Source organism: Cololabis saira, chromosome 8 (assembly GCF_033807715.1).
Source record: "Cololabis saira isolate AMF1-May2022 chromosome 8, fColSai1.1, whole genome shotgun sequence".
Taxonomy (NCBI): Eukaryota; Metazoa; Chordata; class Actinopteri; order Beloniformes; family Belonidae; genus Cololabis; species Cololabis saira.
The window spans coordinates 20,759,309-20,783,371 of NC_084594.1; the positions used below are offsets into that span (position 1 = coordinate 20,759,309).

The 24,063-nt window shown below is 41.7% G+C and overlaps 2 protein-coding genes across 2 annotated transcripts in view; both read right to left on the bottom strand.

Annotated features, from left to right (window-relative positions):
* grm2a (glutamate receptor, metabotropic 2a) overlaps positions 1–7,959 on the bottom strand; it is a 46,248-nt gene extending 38,289 nt beyond the window's left edge. The window contains exon 1 of the mRNA XM_061728502.1: positions 7,814–7,959. The gene's annotated coding sequence lies outside the window, so the exon portion shown is untranslated. The remainder of the gene's footprint in view (positions 1–7,813) is intronic.
* Positions 7,960–11,997: 4,038 nt separating this feature from the next.
* The window catches only part of tex264a (testis expressed 264, ER-phagy receptor a), a 69,910-nt gene continuing 57,844 nt past the window's right edge, over positions 11,998–24,063 (bottom strand). Inside the window, exon 4 of the mRNA XM_061728503.1 lies at positions 11,998–13,206. Within this exon, the coding sequence (XP_061584487.1) occupies positions 12,878–13,206 (329 nt within the window). The 3' untranslated portion in view covers positions 11,998–12,877. The remainder of the gene's footprint in view (positions 13,207–24,063) is intronic.

The window sequence follows — 24,063 nt, forward strand, 5'->3', positions numbered from 1 at the left end:
AAGCTCAGACCAATAGGTGACCTGTACAGGTAACTCCAGGCGGGTTTTAGATGGGACAACAAGGAACAATAGCAGTTCCTACTTACTAACTAGTTCTGCGTGGTTTCACTTGGTTTTTCCCATTGGGTGACTTTGAGGGATGCATAAGATCTATGAGACAGGTAAATTCCATCCATCTTCTTCCGCTTATCCGTTCCCGGGTCGCGGGGGCAGCAGCCTCAGCAGAGATGCCCAGACTTCCTTCACCCCAGACACTTCCTCCAGCTCTTCTGGGAGGAGTCCGAGGCGTTCCCAGGCCAGCCGAGAGACATAGTCTCTCCAGCGTATCCTGGGTCTTCCCTGGGGTCTCCTCCTGGTGGGACATGCCTGGAACACCTCCCCTAGGGAGGAGGGACATGCCTGGAACACCTCCCTAGGGAGGCGTCCAGGAGGATCCGGTACAGATGCCCAAGCCACCTCAGCTGACTCCTCTCAATGTGAAGGAGCAGCGGCTCGACTCCGAGCTCCTCCCGGGTGACCGAACTCCTCACCCTATCTCTAGAGTGGCTGGACAGGTAAATTATCACTCGATATTGGAGGACTATGACGTTATTTTTATCGGTCCGATAAATACATTTAACCCAAAAAATAGCTCTGATAAATGAATGAAATTGCTTGTTGGCTGGGAGCATCTTTAAAACACTTTGAAACACCTGAATGGTTGCAATCACACCAAAGCTTAATTAAAATAATACAAAGCAGCAGTTAGCAGCGCTGAAGCCAAAACAATGACAGATCTTCACTGTTCCAATAGGTAATAAGGTAGATATCTAATTAGGGCCCGAGCACTTACAGTGCGAAGGCCCTATTGTATCAGTAAGAATTATTTTTTTTTCCTTGTTTTTATTTCGTTTCTCGTTTTTATTTTTCCGACAAAATTAGGGCATTTTTGCCCCGCTAAACGCGCCCCAAAAGTCACCAAATTTTGCACGCAAGCCAGGCCAGGCAAAATTTTTTTGATATTTCATGGTTTGCATTAATGTGCGTGGCCTAATGGCTCAACAGGGCCCCCTAGAAAACTTTGTGCCTCAAGCCCCACGATACGGTTTGACGTACATGCACGAAAATCGGTACACACCTGTATCATCTCGCAATTTAAAGAAAAGTCTCTTGGCGCCATGGCCGAAACCGAACAGGAAGTCGGCCATTTTGAATTAATCATGTAATTTTGCGGCAATTTATGCAATTTTTTCGGCCGTTTCTTCGCCTGAACCTTAACGTGCACCCAGGTGTGTTATACATCGAAATGTGCGTCTCCATCCTGCGACGATGCAAATTACTTTTCTCAGTCAAAAGCGTCACCGTGGTGACGATAGACGCCAAAAAGCGCGCCCCCCTTTCATCTGATTGGTCCATATTTGATAGTTCCTACTTTCTGCCATAACGTTTGAATGGTTTGACACAAAGACTCGTGGGTGGTGTCATCTGACTCGGTTTTGAGTACTTGAACATAATTGGTGTAAATTAGCCCCGCCCCTTCTTCTGATTGGTCGATATCTGATAGTTCCTACTTTCTGCCATAACTTTTGAATGGTTTGATATAGAGAGTCGTGGGTGGTGTCATCTGCTAAATGTCCAGGCCTGAAGAATCTACATGCAAGTCATACAAGCGCTTCCACTGCAGCCTGAACGTGCACAAGGGTGCAAGGGCCCGTTCATCGCTGCTTGCAGTTTTAATTTTTTTTTCTTGGATGTTCAAGCTGCAGTATATACAGAACTGTCTCAGAAAATTTGAATATTGTGATAAAGTCCTTTATTTTCTGTAATGCAATTAAAAAAAACAAAAATGTCATACATTCTGGATTAATTACAAATCAACTGAAATATTGCAAGCCTTTTATTATCTTAATATTGCTGATCATGGCTTACAGCTTAAGAAAACTCAAGTATCCTATCTTAACAAATTAGAATATTCTGGGAATCTTAATCTTAAACTGTAAACCATAATCAGCAATACTAAAATAATAAAAGGCTTGCAATATTTCAGTTGATTTGTAATGAATCCAGAATGTATGACATTTTTGTTTTTTTAATTGCATTACAGAAAATAAAGGACTTTATCACAATATTCTAATTTTCTGAGACAGTCCTGTATATAATGATATTAAGTATAAGAATATGAACTTATCTGTTCTCAGTATTTGCCATATTACCATTGGAGGTTCGACCTTAAGAGAAACAGCCATGGTTCATCCAGTCGCATCCAAGACGTTTTGTCAAAGGTCCTGCCCTTTTTCAAGATTCTTTCAACTTAGACTTCCAAGATAATGCTGTGTGATAAACCATCGCTACCATAAAAGAAGAAAACAATAATAATTTTCAGATGCCATTGCATTGTTACATGAAGATTTGGTTTCCGATGATTAATTCTAAAGTTCAGACAGTTTCAGCTCTAGACCACATACAAATGCTGTCCTCTACCCCGACCCTTTAGGTACCGGTAAGCAGCCTGCCAGTGTAATAGAAATAACCAAAGCGTAGTTAATCCACAGATGTGGAAAAAAAGAAATCAATTCATAAATATTTCTTGGTGGTTTGAACTGTTGCTTTACAGCGGGAGACTTCATGGTTCAAATCCCAGCAGGGATCTCTCTGTGTGGAGTTTGCCTGTGCTCCCCACATTTGTGTAGGTGTTCTTACTCCCATCGTCCAAAAATATGCATATCAGGTTCATTTGTGATCCTATAGCAGGGCTATTCAATTGGCGGCCCGCGGGCCACATGTACACCACCAGGAGCTTTTATGTGGCCCCTGGTCATATTTCAAAAAAGGGGGTGTTTGTTGAAAAAAAAAAAAAACTTTTTTTTTTTTCTTTTTATAATAGTGATGCACCGAATGTTCGGCCGAAAATAGCAAAAAAAACCACTTTCGGTGTTCGGTGGAATAAGTGGGGAAAAAACCGAACAGTTAATAACAGCTAACAGATACAGGCAGACACACAGGCAGACAGACATGCCAGGAATGCGTTCACACAAGGTGGGATTTTTATTTGTAATGTGTGCAGAGAATGCATATCGCATTTAAGTTTAAGATGCTTGGTAGCCTTTTTTTAGTTGGTTAACGATGCATAGTGTTATAGTGTTTGTACATGTTAATCTCTGTTGGAGATGTTTTTTTACTTCGGATTTTTTGCCAGCGTTGCACAGTGTTAATGTTTGTCACATTATTATTAACCTCCGTTGTATAGAGGACTTGTTGACATCATTAGGCTTCTAGGATTGGCCTGAATTTCTTTTCATTTGAATAAGTGAGGACTTTGCATTTCAGATGGAACTTCTAAGCCTCCTATAATTCGTGATTGTTTTGTTTTGCTGATATAATGCACAGATGGGTCATTAATAAAGGAGCTTATGGTTAATATTTTGGTTGCTTATTTATAACATCAAACTGGCTACTATGGACTGAAATGCTTGTGCTCAATGCTTAATATAATATTCAAATAAGGAAATCTTGGTGGAAAGTGGTGCTTTGTCATTATGGCGTGTTTTATTAAAAGTAGCTCAATATCAATTTCATTAAGTTTGCACAATGCATGGTTTCAAAATGAACTTGCATTCAAAATAATATTTCTTTATCTGAATATTATATTTAACATTCACAATTACTAAATCTGGAGACAATTATTACATAATTCATATGTAAACTAGATATATTCAAATGTATAATACAAATGTATTATATTTACATAAGTCTTCGTCTTTGAGTGCAAAATACATTTTGAAAACCCCCACATTTTCAAATTGTGCGGCCCTCTCCATACAGTCCTTTTGCAGATGTGGCCCCCGGCCAAATCTATTTGAATACCCCTGTCCTATAGTGCCCATAGGTATGTGTGTGGTTCTCTGCTTATGTGGCCCTGTGATGGATTGGTGACCTGTCATGTACTCTTTTTTTCTCTTATATTTTGCCCAAAAGGAGTTGGGATTGGCTCCAGCAGATCCCCATATCCCTGAATAGGCATAAGGTCTTGATAAAGGATGGATTTCCATCACTTCAGGGTGATACTAATCCCCTTTAGACTGACTCAGACATGCATAGTCATTTGAAAGAATCACAGGCTGTTTGTTGTTGCTCACAATGTAAATTATTGGCGCCGCTGGCTTGGGACTCGCATAAAAACTGCACTAAAAGCCGGTGCAGCAGTTCATTTCAATGTGAGTCATGCATATGTTATTAACCAAGTCCATGCTTGAGTAGGAATAAACAATGCTGTTTCAGTTAAATGTTCTATGTTTTCTGCTGGATTTCATCATTGCTGATTTTGTATATTTGCATTAAGTTGCACTAAATGAGTGAGTTTTAGCTTTGGTTTGAATGCAGTGGAAATACAGCTTCAATACATAATTCCACCATAAATTACGATTAAAGGGGACCTATTATGAAAAACACGTTTTTTCTTGCTTTAACATATATAAAGTGGTCTCCCCTCACCCTGCCAACACAGTGAAGATGGAAAGCCACCAAATTCTGCAGGGTCTGTTCACCCCGCCCGGCGGAATCTTCCAGTGTCATGTGACTTCTACGAGCCGTTCAGAATCTGCTCCTGTCGTCGGGAGCAGATTTCCATAGGTCGGACTCCGCTGCTGAAACCACGCCCACAACTAACTCAGCCGGTCGGAGTGTCCGCCATTGTTCCAAAGCGGTGGCTGTTTCAACAACGAGGGACAGTAGAAATTAGTTTTTGCATCGACACTTACCCTCATAAAAGGGATCAGTTCCCACAGTACGGACCCGGCAACTGCACACGAGTCAGCGGTAAGTGACGTTATTTTTTTATGTTATTTATATTTGTCTATGAGTATGATCTTTGCATGGGCTTAGTATTTAGCTTAGCTCCGGTGTTACTCCGTGTTACGGAGCTCTATTAGTACCGTAATACATTTTTTTCTGTTTATGGTTTCAGATCTTCTAAGCAAAGCACCTGAAGCTGTTCAGACATCTTCAGAAGAAATGCACGGTCCTTCCTTGAGCCAGCAAAAGTGCATACATGTTATTTATATACAACTTATGTTTTTTTTTTTTTTAACAATAAAGTTGTCTTTTGTGAACATTCAGTGTTGTGATTTCTTTACAGTTAACATGATTCATTTGTCTTGTAACATAAGAAATGAAATGAGGAATCAGAGTAAATAACTGTGGTGTACCTGTTTAGAATTCAATTAAATCTTCCTGTGTGAATTAGTGTGAAGACGAGGTGACTAAAGGCTGATTTAATGTTCTGCGTTACACCAACGCAGAGCCTACGGCGTAGGGTACGCGTCGATTTAACGCAGAACCGTAAATCAGGCTCTAAGATCCGTTTACTCCGTGTAACTGCATGCGAGCGTCCGACTATCGCGTCGAGCTGCGTGACATCGGACGCTCTGTGTCCACACTGAAACCGTTAAACTCACGGCCAGTTAGGACAGTGCAATAGAAAATAAAGCAATGGAATTGATTTTGTCACTGAAGTTCGATCGCATGGCATGGGACACGCTTTGTGTACGCAGCCGCTGCTCTTCTGCCAGAGCGAGGCTTTGTGTCCTCCCTTGCTACACGTCATTCAGGCAGCCAATCAGTGCAGAGCCTCATTATCATAGCCTCCCACTCCCCTCAGAATCCCTCACAGAGAAGAAGGTTCGAAGCGGTAAAACTAGAGACATGGCCCACAGGCTGAATTTCTGATTTATGTAGGAAAAACAAGCTTTTGATTGTTTTTAAGACATTCAAAGCCTGTTTAAAATATACATTAAATGCCATAATAGGTCTCCTTTAAACTGTTTCCACTCACTGTGTATAATGGTAATCAGAGCAAACACTGTTTGTTTTACGTCATTTCTTATCTATCATGGACACCCAGCCTTCAACATGTACACAAAGGAGTACACAAATCCGTCTCTGTTAGACAGGCGCAGATGTACTGGATACATCAGCTTAGATATAAATTAAAACTAGTCTGAGGAGATTTGGAATGTTTCAGCAGACATATGTTAAGGCTGAATAAACAAGTCTACCTCACCTGCACTTGAGCATGTGAGTGTGTGTATTTGTGTTACCATAAGGAAAAGGAAGCTATTAAGTTGTCATTTTTGATGACAGCAGGTGCCTTTTGCAACGTCTGTGCAGTGTAAAAGGTGTGGAAATGATATCCAGTCGGATGTCTCTCAAGTTAAAACCTAAATTTAGAAAGTGGAAAGGAAATTGTGCTGATAATGGGTAGCTGACCACAGGCTGTCACCTTTAAACACTGCAAAGAGAAGCTCCTCAGTGGTTTGTAACAGCATCTCTCAAATTAGGCTTTTAAAGATTAATATATCTGGGAAAGTGATAGTTTGAGTTTGGGTTAATCTAGAGTCACCCAGCCCTGCTCACCCAGCACCAAGATTAATAGAGATAGTAACTGGATATCCCGGTCCCTTTTTTTACAGAGTTCTAACTGTGTCACACCAGTGCTAAAATGTGAAAAAAAACTGCACACTGGTCCGATCTGCTTAGGGACCTCAGGTTAGAGACCGTCTTCCTCCATCTGCCACTTTTTTTTTATCTCTGAATTCAGTAAATGGCAGCAGAGTATGTTCTCCTCTAGTCGGCCATGAGCTGAATAATTTACAATAATCAACATCTTCCACTGTGTATGCTGGACTCAACAACATGCCACTTTCTTAGTTTTAAAGGAGGACATTCTAGTATACATTTATTTTCTCATGAAAGAAATTCAGAAACATGTCCTTGATTAATCGATGGGCACTTTAACTACTATTTTCCATAAACATATATAAAAATAAATCTGATTGCAGTGCACAATCATTTTATTTTTTACATATATATATATATATATATATATATATATACATATATATATATATATATATATATATATATATATATATATATATATATATATATATATATATATATATATACAGCTGAACATGCAGTTCTTATGCCTCTGGGACGTGAAGGAGCTTCCACAGTGCATTTTGCTTCCCTTAATAGCTTTGTTCAGTACGATGCAGCCTCAAAACGTTTGCACCTTGAGGTATTAATTCCTATTCCCCACGTGTGTATCTCATTTTAAGCTCTTATTGTCAATCTTTCAGCTACACCCACAAAACATTGCCATTATCTTGCTAATTATCAAAGGCTGGATGATAACCTGCACTGATGTGGTTCTAATTAGCGTCATGAAATTGATCATTTAACTCTATTGAAAAACATCACACATTATCTTTTTTTAAGGGTGGGGGAGCCTTTCTATCAAGCACACAAAACGGGAGGAGAAGTCTTGTTTTTTAGGCTTATGTGGTCTATCAATATCTCGACCTTGCCAGCAGTTTTTCTTTTCTTTTTGTGATAAAGTGATAAGCCAAATGAACAAAATTTGGTAGATGACAGCTTTTCGGCAGCCTCCCACGTTTAGGAGGTTGTGCAGATGGATAGAAGTCATAGCTGGGGAAATAAATGCAGCAACAAAACAAAAAAAAGAAGGAGGCAATTTATTTGTACAGTAATTTGTCCATAAAAATGATCATTTCGCCAGAAAAAAAGTGCCAAAAGTATGCCCTATACGCATTATTCCGCCATCTGTTTAAATGATTGTAATTTTCTGCATCTGTGGAGGTTTTTATCAACATAACAAAAGATGAAATCACCCCACTTACACAAAGTCAAGTCTGAATAAAACGGGCTGACTTTTCGTTCTTGCCAAAAGCCTCGGATGAAGTTCAGAGCAATCCAAACACGTCCAGTGGACGCGGGAAACCCTCCAGCCAAAAACACGCGTTTTTCTTCTTACCTGCGCTGGTGTTCTGGTGTTTCCAGCGGTGCTGTGAGGTGAATACACTGTGCTGATCGATCGCATATCCTTTCGCAAGCAGTGTCGCGTTTCAGTCTTACAACAAGTGTCGCCGTGGAGTGAAGTGGAGCTGCTGTAAATGGATGCGGGGGGCGAGTGTTGCCGCCCCAAGTTTCACCCGCCACAGCTGAAGGCTGGTTTATGCTTCCGCGTTACACCAACGCAGAGCCTACGGCGTAGGTTGCGCGTCGCCGCGTACCGTACGCCGTAGGCTCTGCGTCGATTTAACGCAGAACTATAATTCAGGCTTGAGCCGGGAGGAGCTGTCCGTGGTGCTGAAAACAGCACCGCACACACACACACACACACACTCACACACACTCACACACACACACACACACACACACACACACACACACACACACACACACACACACACACACACACACACACACACACACACACACACACACGGATTCCTGGAGGTGTGATCCGTTTTGTGCTGCAAGAGTCATATATATTTCCTCAATCATTACTCTGCTCAATCATAATTATAAATCCAGATAACAGTCCGTGTTATATGGATTTATATTGATTTAAATGGATTTACATGGCAGGTTTATATCTCTGGTTATGTCACATTCATCAGATTTGGCACCAAAGAAAACCAGCAATCAGACAAAAGTTTAAATTCAACCTGTTACTCGAATACAAGCTCCTCGGGAGCAAGTGGGGTTTTTTTTTTGTGTGGCTTAACTCTGCTGAATGCGTTTGCTGCGGATCAACCTCAACTCTCACAAGGTTTTTACACTTGAGCAGCAATTACTTCACGCAAGAACACTCCTGGAGATACTCTACCTCGCTGCAACTGTGTTAATTTAACGTTATGTAATTTTGAGCGTAATTTGGAAACATACCTGTGGTTTCTTTCAGCAGCTTTCAGCTTTGAAAACTCGGATCGCCTCCATTTATGTGTGTGAGCTAATTGATGGTGGATTCTTTGTGTTAAAACAGACTGCTAAGCTTATAAGTAATAGTGGACTTTTATTCATTAGGGCCCGAGCACTGACAGTGCGAAGGCCCTATTGTATCTGTAGGAATTTTTCTCGTTTTTTTCCTTCTTCCGACGAAATGAGGGCCTTTTTGCCCCCCTAAACGTGCCCCAAAAGTCACCAAATTTTGCACCAAGCCAGGCCTGGCGAAAAATTTTATATTTAATGGTTTGCATTAATGGGCGTGGCCTAATGGCTCAACAGCGCCCCCTAGAAAACTTCATGCCTCAAGCCCCACAATACGGTTTGACCTACATTCACGTAAATCCGTACACACCTGTATCATGTCGCAATTTAAAGAAAAATCTCTCGGCGTCATGGCCGAAACCGAACAGGAAGTCGGCCATTTTGAATTAATCGTGTAATTTTGCCGCAATTTATGCCATTTCTTCAGCCATTTCTTCGCCCGAACATTAACCTGCACCCAAGTGTGTTATACAACAAAATGTGCGTCTCCATCCTGCGACAACGCGCATTACTTTTCTCAGTCAAAAGCGTTACCGTGGCGACGATAGACGCCAAAAAGCGCACCCCCCCTTCATCTGATTGGTCCATATTTGATAGTTCCTACTTTCTGCCATAACTTTTGAATGGTTTGACATAAAGACTCGTGGGTGGTGTCATCGGACTCGGTTTTCGAGTACTTGACTTTCATCTGCATGAATTAGCCCCGCCCCTTCTTCTGATTGGTCGATATTTGATAGTCCCTACTTTCTGCCATAACTCATGCGTCATCGGACTCGGTTTTGAGTCCTTGACTTTTATTGGTGAAAATTGCACGCGCGAGGGCCCGTTCATCGCTGCTTGCAGCTTTAATTTATCTTGTTATTTCACCCAAGCAAGCTGTGACGGGGCGAAGTGGTTCCCAGATGGCAGCTGTTGCGCGGAGGGACCATGTGTAGGAATGAGCTTGGACGCCTCCCTTTACTCTGCCCTGGGCAGCCTCACACAGCCACTGGTTGGCACCTAGATGTGTGATGAGACCCGTCTCCCTCTATTCACAGGCTTGCAGTGTCATGAAATTAATAATCGACATCATGGGAGGGCAATAATTGCCATGGCCTGGAAGCTGCACGACACCCATGTGCGTTTCAGAATTAATTAAAGCAGGTGTTGACCCAGTGTTTCAGGCTAGTCTCGCTCCAGACGGACTCATCACACCTCAACAGAGAGGAAACTAAGCAAAATGCAGCCAAAGGTTTGTCAAGGGAGAGTCTTTTTTAAAAACAAATAGGGGAACATGTTGGTAAATGTGTTGAACAGCAGGAGGTGATGTTTAAAGTTTGAGTGACGTAGTGGAGAAGTGAATTTGTAGTAAAAATCCCTCCATCCATCCATTTCCTATTCCCGCTTTATCCTTTGCAGGGTCACGGGGGTCTGCTGGAGTCTATCCCAGCTCATTTTCAGGCGACAGACAGGGGTAAACCCTGGACAGGTCGCCAGTCTATCGCAGGGCCACATACATATACAGAGAAACAACCAGACATACTCACACTCACACCTAAAGGCATTTTCGAAACATCAATTAACCTACTACGCTTGTTTTTGGACGGTGGGAGGAAGCCGGAGTACCTGGAGGGTAACCCACGCAAGTACGGGGAGAACATGCAAACTCCACAGAAAGACCCCTACTGGGCTCAGGGGTCGAACCGGGAACCTTCTTGCTGTGAGGCAACAGTGGTAACCAACAAGCCACCTTGCTGCCTTTGTGGTAAAATACTCCATGATATTCTATCATCATCCAATCATTAGTGCTACAGTCTTTTGTGCATTGGTGAGAGACTAATACTAATATTCACTTTTAGCAGCAGGAAATGATATCAATGTTTTAATTCAATTCAATTCAATCTTATTTATATAGCGCCTATTACAACAGAAGTTGTCTCTAGGCGCTTTCTAGAGACCCAGAACATGACCCAAGAGCAATTATTACATAAACAAGAGTTCGATATTCAAGAGTATCATTATAGATTAGGAAATATCTAGTTAAATACTAAAGAAGAATATGAGTCAACCACAGTATATAAACAAATGTGTTTTAATATACTCTGAACAGATGATAGTTTTGTCTCAAGTGTTCGATGGCATGGATGTCAACTCTGACAAATGATTTTAACACAATATTGGCCTCTATCTTTTCATTGTTGGAGTGTCAATCATGGCAAGCATCATGTCTATTACAGTGTTGGACTGTAGAGAAAATGTTTGGACTTTTAGGTCACGATGCTCATTAAAGACAGGAAACCAAAAAAATGCTCATTAAAAAGTAACCTTAGAGCCTGTTAAGATGTTAAAATGAATTGTAACACAAAATGCCAAACCACTCAGTCAGATGATGACCAGATCAATGTTGCTGGAGTAACTTGGATATATATTTTTATTAATAGACAGCACAGTGACTTGATGGTTAAAACTGTTGGATCAGAGGAAAAAGACTCCTGGCAGGGGTCTTTCTAGACAAGGTCTGCATGTTCTTCCTGTGTTTTTGTGGGTTTTCTCCAGGTTCTCCAGCTACTGTCCAAAAACAGGTATGTCAGGTTAATTAAGGCCCAAACTGGAATTTGTCCATAAATCAGCAAAGCATGGTTCAAGTTTTACTGAAAAACTGATGATCTTGGCTTTTTATGCAACATCCATCACTTTTCTTTACCTGTTTAATCCTTTGCCGGGTCACGGGGTCTGCTGGAGCCTATCCCAGCTCATTACAGGCGAGAGGCAGGGGTTCACCCTGGACACGTCGCCAGTCTTTTATGCAACATTTCCCTTTTATTCAGCATGTGTATTCATACCAATGCCCAAACAAAACAGCAAAACCAGCAATCTTTATATTGTGAAACTTTGAAAGCTGTTAGCCTTTAAGAGCAAGCTAAATAACTTATAAGGAGCTTCCTGCCTCATCAGTGGTTTCTGAACGACGACGTGCCGCATTGCCACCCACGCACTGTTGCATCTCCCCACCTCTGCTGGGAAACAAATAAAAATGGAGACCTGTCCTCAACAAGGAAAAAAAAACTCTGAACTGAGGTGTTTTTTGAAGCAACATTTGTACAGGAAAATGTTTGTTTGTGTGTGTGTGTGTGTGTGTGTGTGTGTAAAACAAATATATGGACAACAGATTCCTGTTAAATAAACTTTCAATTTGAAAATTTTATTCCAAGCAGAAAGACGCAGACATGGCAATGCAATGCACACTTCTACATTTCCAACGCCAACCATGTCAACCTACAAAGATTACACAACTCGGCTCTGATAGCAGCCAAAGTGAACTTTGGCCACAACAGGAAAAACGGAAGTAAAGAGAGGTTTAACATACCAAATATAGAAAGACAACATTGCATAAAAAAGCAGTTATCGAAGCACAGAGTGATAATAATGTATCCTGTACATTCGGCCAAGGAAAAGCTTGCATGTTTGACTTTTATTAAAAAAAAATTGTTCTGGTGGAGGTGGTGTTGTTACAAAGTTGTTAAATCTGCTTCAGATTAAAAAAATTCCCCTGCGTGAATAACACGATGAAGCAGGTCCATCTCATTTTTACAGCAGAAGTCCATTACTTCATATCAGTAAAACGAGGGGTAATACTCAGGTAATACTCCGCAAACCTCACAGGAATGTCTTTATTATGATCGTGACAGCTGTGGTACTAAATCAACGGCCACACAATATTGTACTGTTTGACGATCCAGGGTTATAAGTGTTACTGTAATATAACAGATTTTCCCACTAATTTATTGCACATCTTGTGCTGAGAATCTCAATGTTTCTCTACCCTCAACAGCGTTTAAATATGTAACCAAGAATTATTTCTAAAAACTGAGATTAAGGTTAAATAAAAGAGCAGTCTTCAAATAGAAATTTAGAAAGTGCAGATATGAGAAGTCTTGGTCATGGCATGAACAGTTTTAGATCCACCAGCAAAATTACTCAACAGATAACCAACAACAGCACAGCTGAAAAACTTTTTAAAATGCCTGTGTTACATGGCAACATCCCTTTTGCTTCAACATCCAGCCTAGTCCTGTTCATCTCCCAAGGGCTCCTTCCTCTCAGCCACCAGTTCATCTGCTTCCCTAGCTCCACCTTCGCCCTCAGAGTTGACCGCTTCCTCCCCGTCTTCCTGGTCCATGTCAAGCTCCTCAAAGGAGGAGCCGCTTTCCATAGATGCGTTTGAGCCTCTGTCACTGTGGTCTCTGTGCTTAACGTCTTCGTTTGCATCCATTACATCCCTCAGGGGTAGAGAGGAGGCCAGGGAGGCGGCCGTAGATGCTGCCAGTGATGTCTCTCTGCTGTCCCAGGGCACGCCTCCACTCACTGAACTCACATCGCTGTGGGAATCTGCACCTGCAGCAAGGCAAAAAAATTAAAAAATAAGATAAGGTAATAGAACAAAATGAATTTCTTACAGGCAAAGAAAGCCAAGTTACTTTAAGGATCTGTCACATCAGAAAAAGGTCTCCCCTTGGGGACTGTGACTGACGAATGAATACAGTCACTCATCACTTTATAAGGTACACCAAGTATACCTAATAAAGTGATGAGTGTACATTCACTCACTTAGTTTGGATTAAAATGAGGCCTCGCAAAGCTGATAATGAAAGGCTGTGAAGACATGAGTGTACGCATCCCTGATCCTTTGACAAGAGATAAGAGAGATAATTGTGGTGCTATGAAAACACTTAAATTTGACCAGACAAAACTCAGTCTGCTGGAAACAGATTATTGTTGTGAAAAAAGAAGATTGTTTTTGTGAAAAAGATCTTCAATGTAAAGCCATAGATGAGTCATTAACACATTATTACTCTTGAGTCCTGTATTTGATTCTAAGAATTTAAATGTGGCTTTCCAGAAAGTAGATGCTCTTGCTGGCGGTGTCTGCAGCACGCTGCATATCTGTAATGACGGAGAGACTCTATTTGCTTAATAGATGGAGATATCCTCACCCACATGATCAGTTTGCTAATGCTTTCCGTCTAAACCTGAATTTAATTGGCCTTTGATCTATGACTCACAGAGTCCCTATCATCACTCATTATCAGTGACTGCAGGTCTTCTGGTGAGAGCAGACAGAATAAAGAACTTACAGGCAGGAGGATATAAATCATGTCCAGCAATCCCAGATTCAAAGACATACTCTCAGACCGGCAAGTCAGATAAACAAAATATGTGATTTCCCTAAAACTACAAATGAAACTCCAGTAGGCGTAAGGATTGGTAAATTGATGACATCATAATTTCTACCTGCACAACAAATGTTAAAGTAATCTTTCCAAATTGTGTCTCTTCAAGAAGAGAGAGTGAAAGAAAAAAGAAAGAAAAAGTCTTATTAATGTATTACAACCACAAACATCAACATCAATTCAAACTTTGACACATCATGTTTATGATAATATTTCATCTTTCCTTGTGTGGTGTACAGTATGTTAATGCTTCATTATATTGTAATATGTGGTCGCTGCGGCTCTTGCTCCTGCAAAATAAAATTACTTCCTTGAAAATAAACACCCTTGACACATGAATTCTGACTCCACTTTAGTATCCCTCCGGACCCTAAAACACCGCTGTGAACATCATGATCTTTCTTTCACATGCCAAAGGAGCAGCATGCACACTTACATGCGGCTTTGCACTAAATGTGACATCCGGGAACCAATTACAATAAAATGGGGAGTTTTCAAGATGCACCCTGAGGTCAGCCATTCCCTTCTATTCATTTGAATCACGTAATTTAATCATCACGCCCAGCAAATCTCATTCTGATGGGAGTGAAGGGTATCATGCGTAACATCATATAGATCATATACAGTAGTTCTGTTTTTGTGCACACACACACATTATATATATATATATATATATATATATACACATACATACACACACACACACACACACACACACACACACACACACACACACACACACACACACACACACTCCTATTTGTAGACTTGTTGATTAGGAAGCAAGTCCAAACAGAACCAGCAGGAGAAATCCCCAATGGAACAGACGTGGGAATATGTTTTGCCTTGGTGTTATTAGTTTAAATTGCATTAAAGATGGATGTATATTGTGCTTTATATCCAATTTGCAAGTTGAAAGCAAAGGTTCCTGAGAGACTCTAATTTCACAAAAATAAAGAAAGAGAAAAAAAAAATCTTGTCAAATTTCACAACAAGGGCAGCGCAGTAGGAGTTTTGGTTACACCACAGGAACACAGTTCCTGTATTAAATGCCTGTGTGGACTTTCTTTGAGGAATCCATCTTCCTAATCCAGTCATAAAACAGGCATATTAGGCTGATTGGTGAAACTGTGTGTGTGAGGGAGTGAGCCTGGTTGCATGGTTGAGTGCCGTGATGGACTGATGATCTGGTCGGGATAAACCCCAACTCTCACCTGTTGGCATCTGGGGAAAGCTCTAGCCCCCCGCAACCTTGACCAGAATGAACCATAAAAATATAACGGATGGATGGAACTGCATCGTTTAAAACATTACACTGAAAACAGCGACACTGTTTAGAGTAATTAGGTGGATGGCACCTGGAAGGAAGAGCAAGTTTTACCCTTTCTACAGCAGCTAATAAGTCCTGGAATTGCTACTGTGGTTCAAGCTTGTCTAAGTCTTTCGGATAACATTTGCCTAAATTAGTTGCTAAATTGGGCCCATTGGGATTATTAGCAGCGAATTAAGGTCTTGTTCTTCAAACTGTCTGAAACAGAGAAGAGGATTTTTAAGGAGGATAATTAGACAGACGAGGATGAAACATGTTGAGAGCTTGGAGAATCGATGTCTGAGAGGATGGAAGGAAAAGTGTGATATAAATGGCATAAACAGGAGATAAGAAATGATAAAGTAGACAGATTATCTTGTTTTGTAATTAGGATCTGGAGGGGGAAACATTTAAGGATACATTTCATGGGATGTCTGAATAAAACACACGTTTGTTTGACTACAGCAGTGTGGAGTAAGTCATGTGTAAACCCTATAATTGTCAAAACAATATGATAAAATATTTCATGGTGTAAGTTTTTGTTGTAGTTTTTGGCCTTATTATGAGCAGTACTTCATTAATTTCTTTGCTCACTAGTTTTGACTTCCCCCCTTGAACCAAAAGGCAAAAAGGTTAGAATTTGCGTTTAGAGTTTTTAATTTAGCAGAAGGGCACCAAGACTCAGTATTAACCTGCAGCTACGGCAACATTTTTGAACGCCAGAGAAAGGTGTCATGTTCAACAAATGTGTCATTAACCTTTTTGAGAATAAATTAAAATGACCGAAAATTGTCAAAGCCATCTGTCATTTTAGCTAATTAGAGCACAGGTTTTATGTATCTTTATGTTATCATAGCAACACTGTCAATAACAACATTTATACCAGCTGTAACAGACTGTAGTACCTTATTAGTTAGATTTAATTTCAGGTCTGTCTTTGATAATGTAGTCATAACCCAGATGTTTAACTAGTTAGCGCATTGTTAGGCTTACGTTTATTACAGCCATCTCAAAATGTCACGGTGACTGAGTTCTTGTAACTTCTTTAGTTGGATCAGTAATTTCATCAGGATTGATGGAGGAAAGCGTGCTGATAAGGTGGAGGTGGAAGAACAAACAAAAGCACTGATGAAGTGTGTCTGCCAACAGCAATAAGAGGAAGCAAGAAGCAGCAAAGCGGCCAAGAGAAGTGAGCAGGTTCAGGGGGATCAGGGATTCCTGCAGCCAAGGAAATCTCAGTTGTGTAGTATCTGCTGACATGAGCAATGGATTTATCCGAGGATGCACTGGATGATCACGAAAAAAAGAGTATAATCATATGAAAGCCGCGAGGTTAGTCAACCAGCAAGGGAATACTAATTTAAGTTACTTAAAAAATAATAATAATAACAATAAGAATAAAAAGATCAGTTCTGCTTTCAACATGGAAGGTTTTAGTATTATCTATTTCCTATGTATATGAGCCAACAATTATGATTTAAAGGTTTAATGTAGAACATTAAAAACAGCTAGTAGACACACCAGAGCAGCAACATCTCAGACCAAAACAAACTGAAAAAAAGCAAAACACTAATTAAATCCCTTTATAGAGCTTAGTATATCCATATAATTCCTTTGTTTCGAGGGAGATATATTTCCTTGAAAATGGAAATTGACCCACTTCAGACTGGCAGGATTTATTATAAACTAAACTGACCGGCGGTGGGGGGGGGTGGCTGGGGAGGGCTCGGGCGGGGGGCTGTGGCTGGGGCGTCTCCGGGCCTCCCGGGGGGGGCGGGGCCGTGGACGTGGGGGTCCCACCCGGAGGGCCCGGCCCTGCCTGGGTGGGGGGTGGCTGTCTGCGCTGGGGGGGCATTGCTGCCTTGGTCCTCCGTCGCTGGGCGGGGGCCAAGTGCCCCTGCGGATGTGGGGACTCCGGGACCCTTGGGGTGTCCGCCGGGGTGGCCTCGGGGGGGGGTGGGGCCGGGTCCGGGGAGCGGGCTTCCCCTGACCGGGGGGTGCACGGGCGGGCGCGACGGCGGGGTGGCACCATTCCCAGGTATCTATGTCTTATGTTGTCAGTATGAATGGGAGGATGTTGGACCGTTTCCTCCTCCGTCTGGGGGCTCCGGCGGCGCCGGGGGCGCCCTTGGAGGTACGGTGGGGCCCTTGCCCGGCTCGGGGGGCCGGCCCCCGTCTACTGGACGGCCGGTGGGGGGACGCGGGTGTCTTATCAGGGCCGGCTTTGCTGGTCCTGCTTCCTGGCTTCGGCCTCCGCTCCCCCTCTTGCCCCCCCTACACGATTCATACGCACATAGGCGAAAGGCGGGGGGTCCGGGTCGTGGGGGGCACTGTCCCGCGGGGCCTGGCACTCCCCGCCTCACGGTTTTAACAGCAAAATAGACACTGCACATTCAACACTTAATAAATACATTTGACAAGGACACGTAGTTCGGGAGGGGGGGGGGTCTGTGTCAATCGATACTTGGCCCTCCCTCCTCCCTGTTTTTATGGCATTAATCACATGCACTCAACACAAGGGGCGGGAGGGGGTCCCACATCACCCGCGTTCCCTCACCGGCCTGGGCCTGGGACGGGTGGGTCGGGTTACCCGGGCCTGGCGGGGCCCGCCGTGCAGCCTGGGGTGCCTTCTGGCGGTGCTGGATCCCCCCGGGGAGGGGGAAACGGTGCGTGATTGTATGTCTGTGTCGGTGAGAATGCGGTATGGAAGGGTCCTGCCATGGAGGATTTGAGCCTCCATTGGCAGGACATCAAAAACTTAATAATTTATCAATATTATATTATACAAAGATGGTTATTATTATTATTATTATTAGTATTATTATTAGTATTATTATTAGTATTATTATTAGTATTATTATTATTATTATGTATAGTATATTATATTATTATTAGTATAGGTATCGGATAGGTGAATGGATGAATGAATGGGATGCCTGGGTCTGGGGCCCTCCGTTGTCGGGCCTGCGCGGGTGTCGCCTTGTTGGGGGGTTCCCTCTCTCCGGGCCCGTCTCCGGTCCCCCCCGCTGCCTCTACGGCGGGGCGCCCCTCTGGTCTTGGAGGGCCACTTTCGTGGGGGACGGGTGCGCCTGCCCGCGTCGGCGGCCGGGGCGGCTCTGTCTCTCCGGGCGGGCTGGCCCCCTGCCGGGTGGGGGTCGCTGGCCTGAAGGGTGAGGGCCTCCTGGCCGCGTGTCCGGCCCGGACCGGGTGGCCGGGGATTGCCTGGGTCGCGGTCCGCCGCCGCGGGATCCCTGGCTGCTTCTTTCCGCGCCGTGGGGGCCCCGCCCGCGGGCCCCCTCGGCCGCCGCCGGGTGGGGGGGGGGGCCTCGCAGGCGGTGGGTTGCCTCCCTCCTACTTCTCCCCTCTGTGGGGTTGCCGGTGGCCTGGGTTCCGGGCTCTTCCTTGTCGGCCTCTGGTCTCACGGGTGGCGGGGTTGCTCCCCCCCCTCCCCCACTATAGATACACTTCAGGTGGAGCTTTGTTTGGTTTATTACACACACACACACACACACACACACACACATACACACACATACACACACACACACACACACACACACACACACACACACACACACACACACACACACACACATATAGTAATTTAGTCACACGCATACACACACACACACACACACACACACACACACACACACACACACACACACACATGCATGATCATATACATACACACACACACACATAGACATACACACTGGCTTGTTCACCTGCATGCTGGCTCTCTAGTTTTTGGGTTTAGGTAGCGGTAGCGATAGCTTAGCTCAGACTGCGATCAGATCTCAAGATTTAGGTCGATTGCTGTTCGTGTTTTGGATGGCTCCGTGCCGGTTTCGTGCTTTGTTTGTGGTTTTTTTGTTGCAGATTTCCAGTGCTTGACGTGTGTCTCCGTGTGTTCCTGCTTCCTGGATTGGCAGTGGATGTCGTCACCACCCCCCCCCACCCCCTCCCCCCCCAAAAAAAAAAAAAAAAAAAAAAAAAAAAAAAAAAAAAAAACACTGGGTTTGTATGTGTATATTTATGTATGTGTACGCATATGTGTGCGTATATATATGTATATATTACATATAGTAATAATGCACATATATACACTTTTGGTTTCTACCGTCATGGTATCAATCAATAATATGTGTGCAGACAAGGTAAAAAAAAAAAAAAATAAAAAATAAACTAAACTGACCAGTTGGTAGTCCACCTCTTTCAACAGAGAACAGTGCAGCTCAGATTACAGCACACACTCTACACCATTACTCTACACCATTACATTACATTACAATATTTTTATGTAGAAAATCTTTGTTGGATTATCCATTTAGGTTAGGGATAACGTATTAGGCTGTAGCGACACTGATCTCACGATACGATAGATGATATTTAGCTCACAATACATTATATATATCACGATATTCAGCCAACAATAGGATTCGATGCGATTTGATATAATCCAATAGACTAACATACTTTTCTGAAAGATTTAAAAGGGACAGAGTGGTTTTGGTAAAGTAAACATAGTACCATGGTTTCTCCAAAACTAGTCGCTAAGAAGAACATTTAAACGTTTAACTTAAAATGTATCCGTCTTATAGGGCTGGGTATAACCAGGTACCTCATGATACGATACTGTCACGATATTTTGCCAACAATAATGATAATATACAGCAGGATACAGTGTTCCTGTGATAATCAATAGGTTGCAAGACATTTCATCCACAACATATTATGATATCTGTGTCAGAAATTCAGACTTTATTGACCAGAATCAAATTGTCTTATGAAAACTGACAAATTTCACAATATTATTTAAGTTGTACTGGATTTACAACCTGCCTGAAACATAATTTATTATTTAAAAAAAAAAAAAAAATCGATATTCAAATTTTGAATATCGATATCAAATTAGCCGGCAAAGTATCAAGATATATTTGCCATATCGATATTTTTGCCCATCCCTATAATGTATATTTCATCTTTATGACATCTGTCTATGGTTTTTGTTTTTCCCAATAGCAAAAAGCAATCTCTTTCACACATATTCTTACAGTACTGACAAAACAGACACAGAGTCCGTGTGTGGCCATCAGTGTGGCCTTTTTCAGAGAGTCAGTGATGCAGAACAGCTCAGTCACAAGTGTCAGTAGTTACAGCGACTTTTTCCAGCATGTTTTAGTTTCATCAACATTTTTCAGAGTATGGAATTACGTGCCAAAAGTGGCACATACTGTATGATCTTAGGACAGTTTCACAAAAAGCGATTAAACAGATTTTACGAGGTAGCACCAGCTCTTAGATCAGACATTAAATAATATCTCAACACATGGTCCATGTACAGTACTTACACCTAATTTGGCATTTGTGGACTCAATAGGACAGCTCTAACGATCAAGAGCGCATTTTTCCTGCTACTGCTTCCAGCTATGCTTTTGATGTGATCAGATCAAGTTGCCATGGCTACTGTTCAGTGCCAAACTTGGCCCTATGATCGCTGCTTGCAGCTATATTTATGCAATTAATACAATTTGCAAACAGACATTGAGTTTAAGTATATATTCGATTACAATTTTTAAAAACCCTTACATGTTTTGTAGCGCTCTTGTAAAGCTTAAATTGGCAAAAAATACAGTATGTCCCACTTTTTCATGCATGAAGTTTATATTTATGATTGATATAAATTACATTGAATTAATTCCATTGGCCTGTTTAACACTATAGCTGGTTATTATTCCTAAATGATTATCAAGGCTCTTGCAGCGCAAAAGTCATCCTCATGATCACCACACCATCAAAGCGTTTTTATTTTATCTGAATATTTACTGCTGTGTTTGATCAAAGCAGGATAAATATTCAGGCACAGACAGAGTTTAACGGCAGGAAAGTGTGTAATATGGATGAAGGAAGGAAATCTCCCAGTTGGAGAAGCAACATTATCACAGCTGGCTTGTCAGATGAAGCTTAGCTACACTGATTGATCTGTCTGCCATTAAGAAAGCTCAGCTGTGTCTGGAGCTGGGCACGCACGCACGCACGCACGCACGCACGCACGCACGCACGCACGCACGCACGCACGCACGCACGCACGCACGCACGCACGCACGCACGCACGCACGCACGCACGCACGCACGCACGCACGCACGCACGCACGCATCATAACAAGTCTTTGTTTAGTAAGTGTTCCAAAAAACCTAAACACATGAATACTGAACACAAACAGTTAGACATTAATCCATCTTTCCACCTGCTATGACAAATCTTACAAATGTTAAACACCTAAGAAAACTGTTGGGAAAAAAGAGTCCACAATCCAATTAAATAAAACCCTTGCAGCTATTGGACCAGCAAAGACTCAAAGAAATTACTCGTGAAACTTCATTTATGACTCTACTAACACACACCACAGCTCTTGTTACACTCTGTTTCTAAGACATCTTTTTCTTTAGATAATTCTCTGCAATCTGAATCTGTAGACCAATGTTTTTATAGCTTTACAAACAGAATAAACAATGAATATGTTTTTTTGAAAGCGATGCATGAAACTTGACTCGTACTACAGTATTCTTAATAGTCTGAAGTAAATAAATAAATAGTCTAACACTTTTGAATATTTTTTTTCCCTTGTTGTCACCATAAGACTGGACACAGTAACTGTATCTGAGTTTGAGTTTTTGTGCTTGTTTGTATAGCAGCTCACGATTTGACTGAGCTTTCAGCCTTTCAGAAAGCTGTTTCTTATTTCATTGCCTAGTTTATTTATTTTTATGTAAGAGATTCATAGAGCCTGCGGATTTCAACTGTTTTCTTACAGCTCAAGCTGAAACATTTGTTTCTTGCTTGGACGCATCTTTATGTCAGCTCTCGCACCCCTGAGTAGATTCACATCTAATCATGTCTGTACACTGACATCATATAAAACCTTGCCTCACTCTGTGCTGTAAATACTCATTCTGTTTTCAATTGTCTACTACACTATGAAGTCACATAGAAAGCAGATCCTACATGTTAATTATTGAACTTAAAGACATCATTCAACCAAATCAAATGCACATATTTCCTTGGGCCTGCGGTGCTACTTAGCCGTCTAGTTTGTTTTGGTGCGAGTTGCAGAGTTATGCGTATAGCAGACCTAGATGTGTCTGCCCTCTTTTGAATTTAATGCAACTGGATGGCAGTTGACTTGTGAACCTTTAAGTGCCAAGAAGTAAATCTAAAAGACTCAACTGCAATCTCTTTGTCAAGAAAGTGACCCAGTTATTCAATACAATTTCATTGCAACAACTTTTATAAGGAAACTATTTTCCCGCTTCTAAAGTTATACATATACTAGTGAATGAAAAAAATGACGAGGTTATTTTCTCCTCGCAATGGAGCAATATAAATTATATATAAATATATATCAAATTGAAGGTTTTAAAATATAAATAAATAAATATGTAATGCAATATTCAAACAAACAGATGTCCAGAGGGGAAAAAATATATATTAATTGATTGATTGATTGCATACATTTTAATACCTCTCCCAAGTAATACTTTGTGGAAACACCTTTAATTATTGTTATAGAATGAAGTCTTTGTGAAGAGGCCTGTATTAACGTCACAAATGTAGACCTCGGAATTTTATCCCACTTTTCTTAACAAGGCAAAACAAAATAACCTTTGAGATTGCAAGCATAAGTCATTCCACAGGTTTTTTAAAGCGACTGAGGTCTGGGCTCTGACTGGGCCAATGCGATTCTTTGATTTTCCTTTGCTGAAGCCATGTCTTGATTGATGCTGATGCGTGCTTGAATGTGACATTCATCATCATCTTCAGCTTTGTGTCAGAGGACAAAAGGATTTGCACCAAAGATACGTTTTAGAATTAAACCCAGAAAGTTTAACCTTTATCTTGTCAAACTATAACACATTCTCCCGCATGGTTTGGGAGAACCCTGGCACCCCTTAACTCCAGCAAAATAAGAGAAATAGTAACCCATGCAAGGAGTAGCCAGTATCTGCCGGAAATTCCTGTAGTGGCATCGATGTTGCTGTTGGCCTCCTAGTATAACTCCCTGAAAAGCTTTCTCCTTCTTCATGGTACATTCAGTGCCTTCTTTTTTCTACAGTATATACCTCTCCTTTCACTATCATTACATTTAACAACTCTTTTTTTAGTCCTTGGCTCTCAGCAGCAGGCAACCCCAAACAATTAGGCAAGTAAAGGCAGGACAGCTGACTTTGATGTGGTTTTAATCAGAATCACTGTAATTGAAGGCAGGTAGATGTCATTGAGCTACAGGCCTAATTTTGAATGTGAAAGCTTCCCAGAGTTATGCAATCAGGGTGTTTTTTTTTGTATTCATTTATTTTGTGTTGTACTTAAAATTTCCCAAATGATTTAACTTTTTTCCCCTTGATTTTGGTTTGCTGGAATATCACATTGAAGATGTGACAATTCCGATATTTATGTTGTTATTCCTTTATTTACTGTATGTGGATTCTTTTTTTTTATCTGTAAAACTTCACTGAAATGCTTTCTATCAATGAGAATCAAAAAAGTACGCAAACCTTGTAAAGCATGTATGCTATCCTACATTTAAGCTGCGTTTACACAGTTTACACATGATTTAAGATTGAGACAGGCAGGATCTGCCCACCCCCACCCACTCTGTCCTAACAGCCCAACATCATTTTCTTTCTCTTGCGACTTGTACACTCACT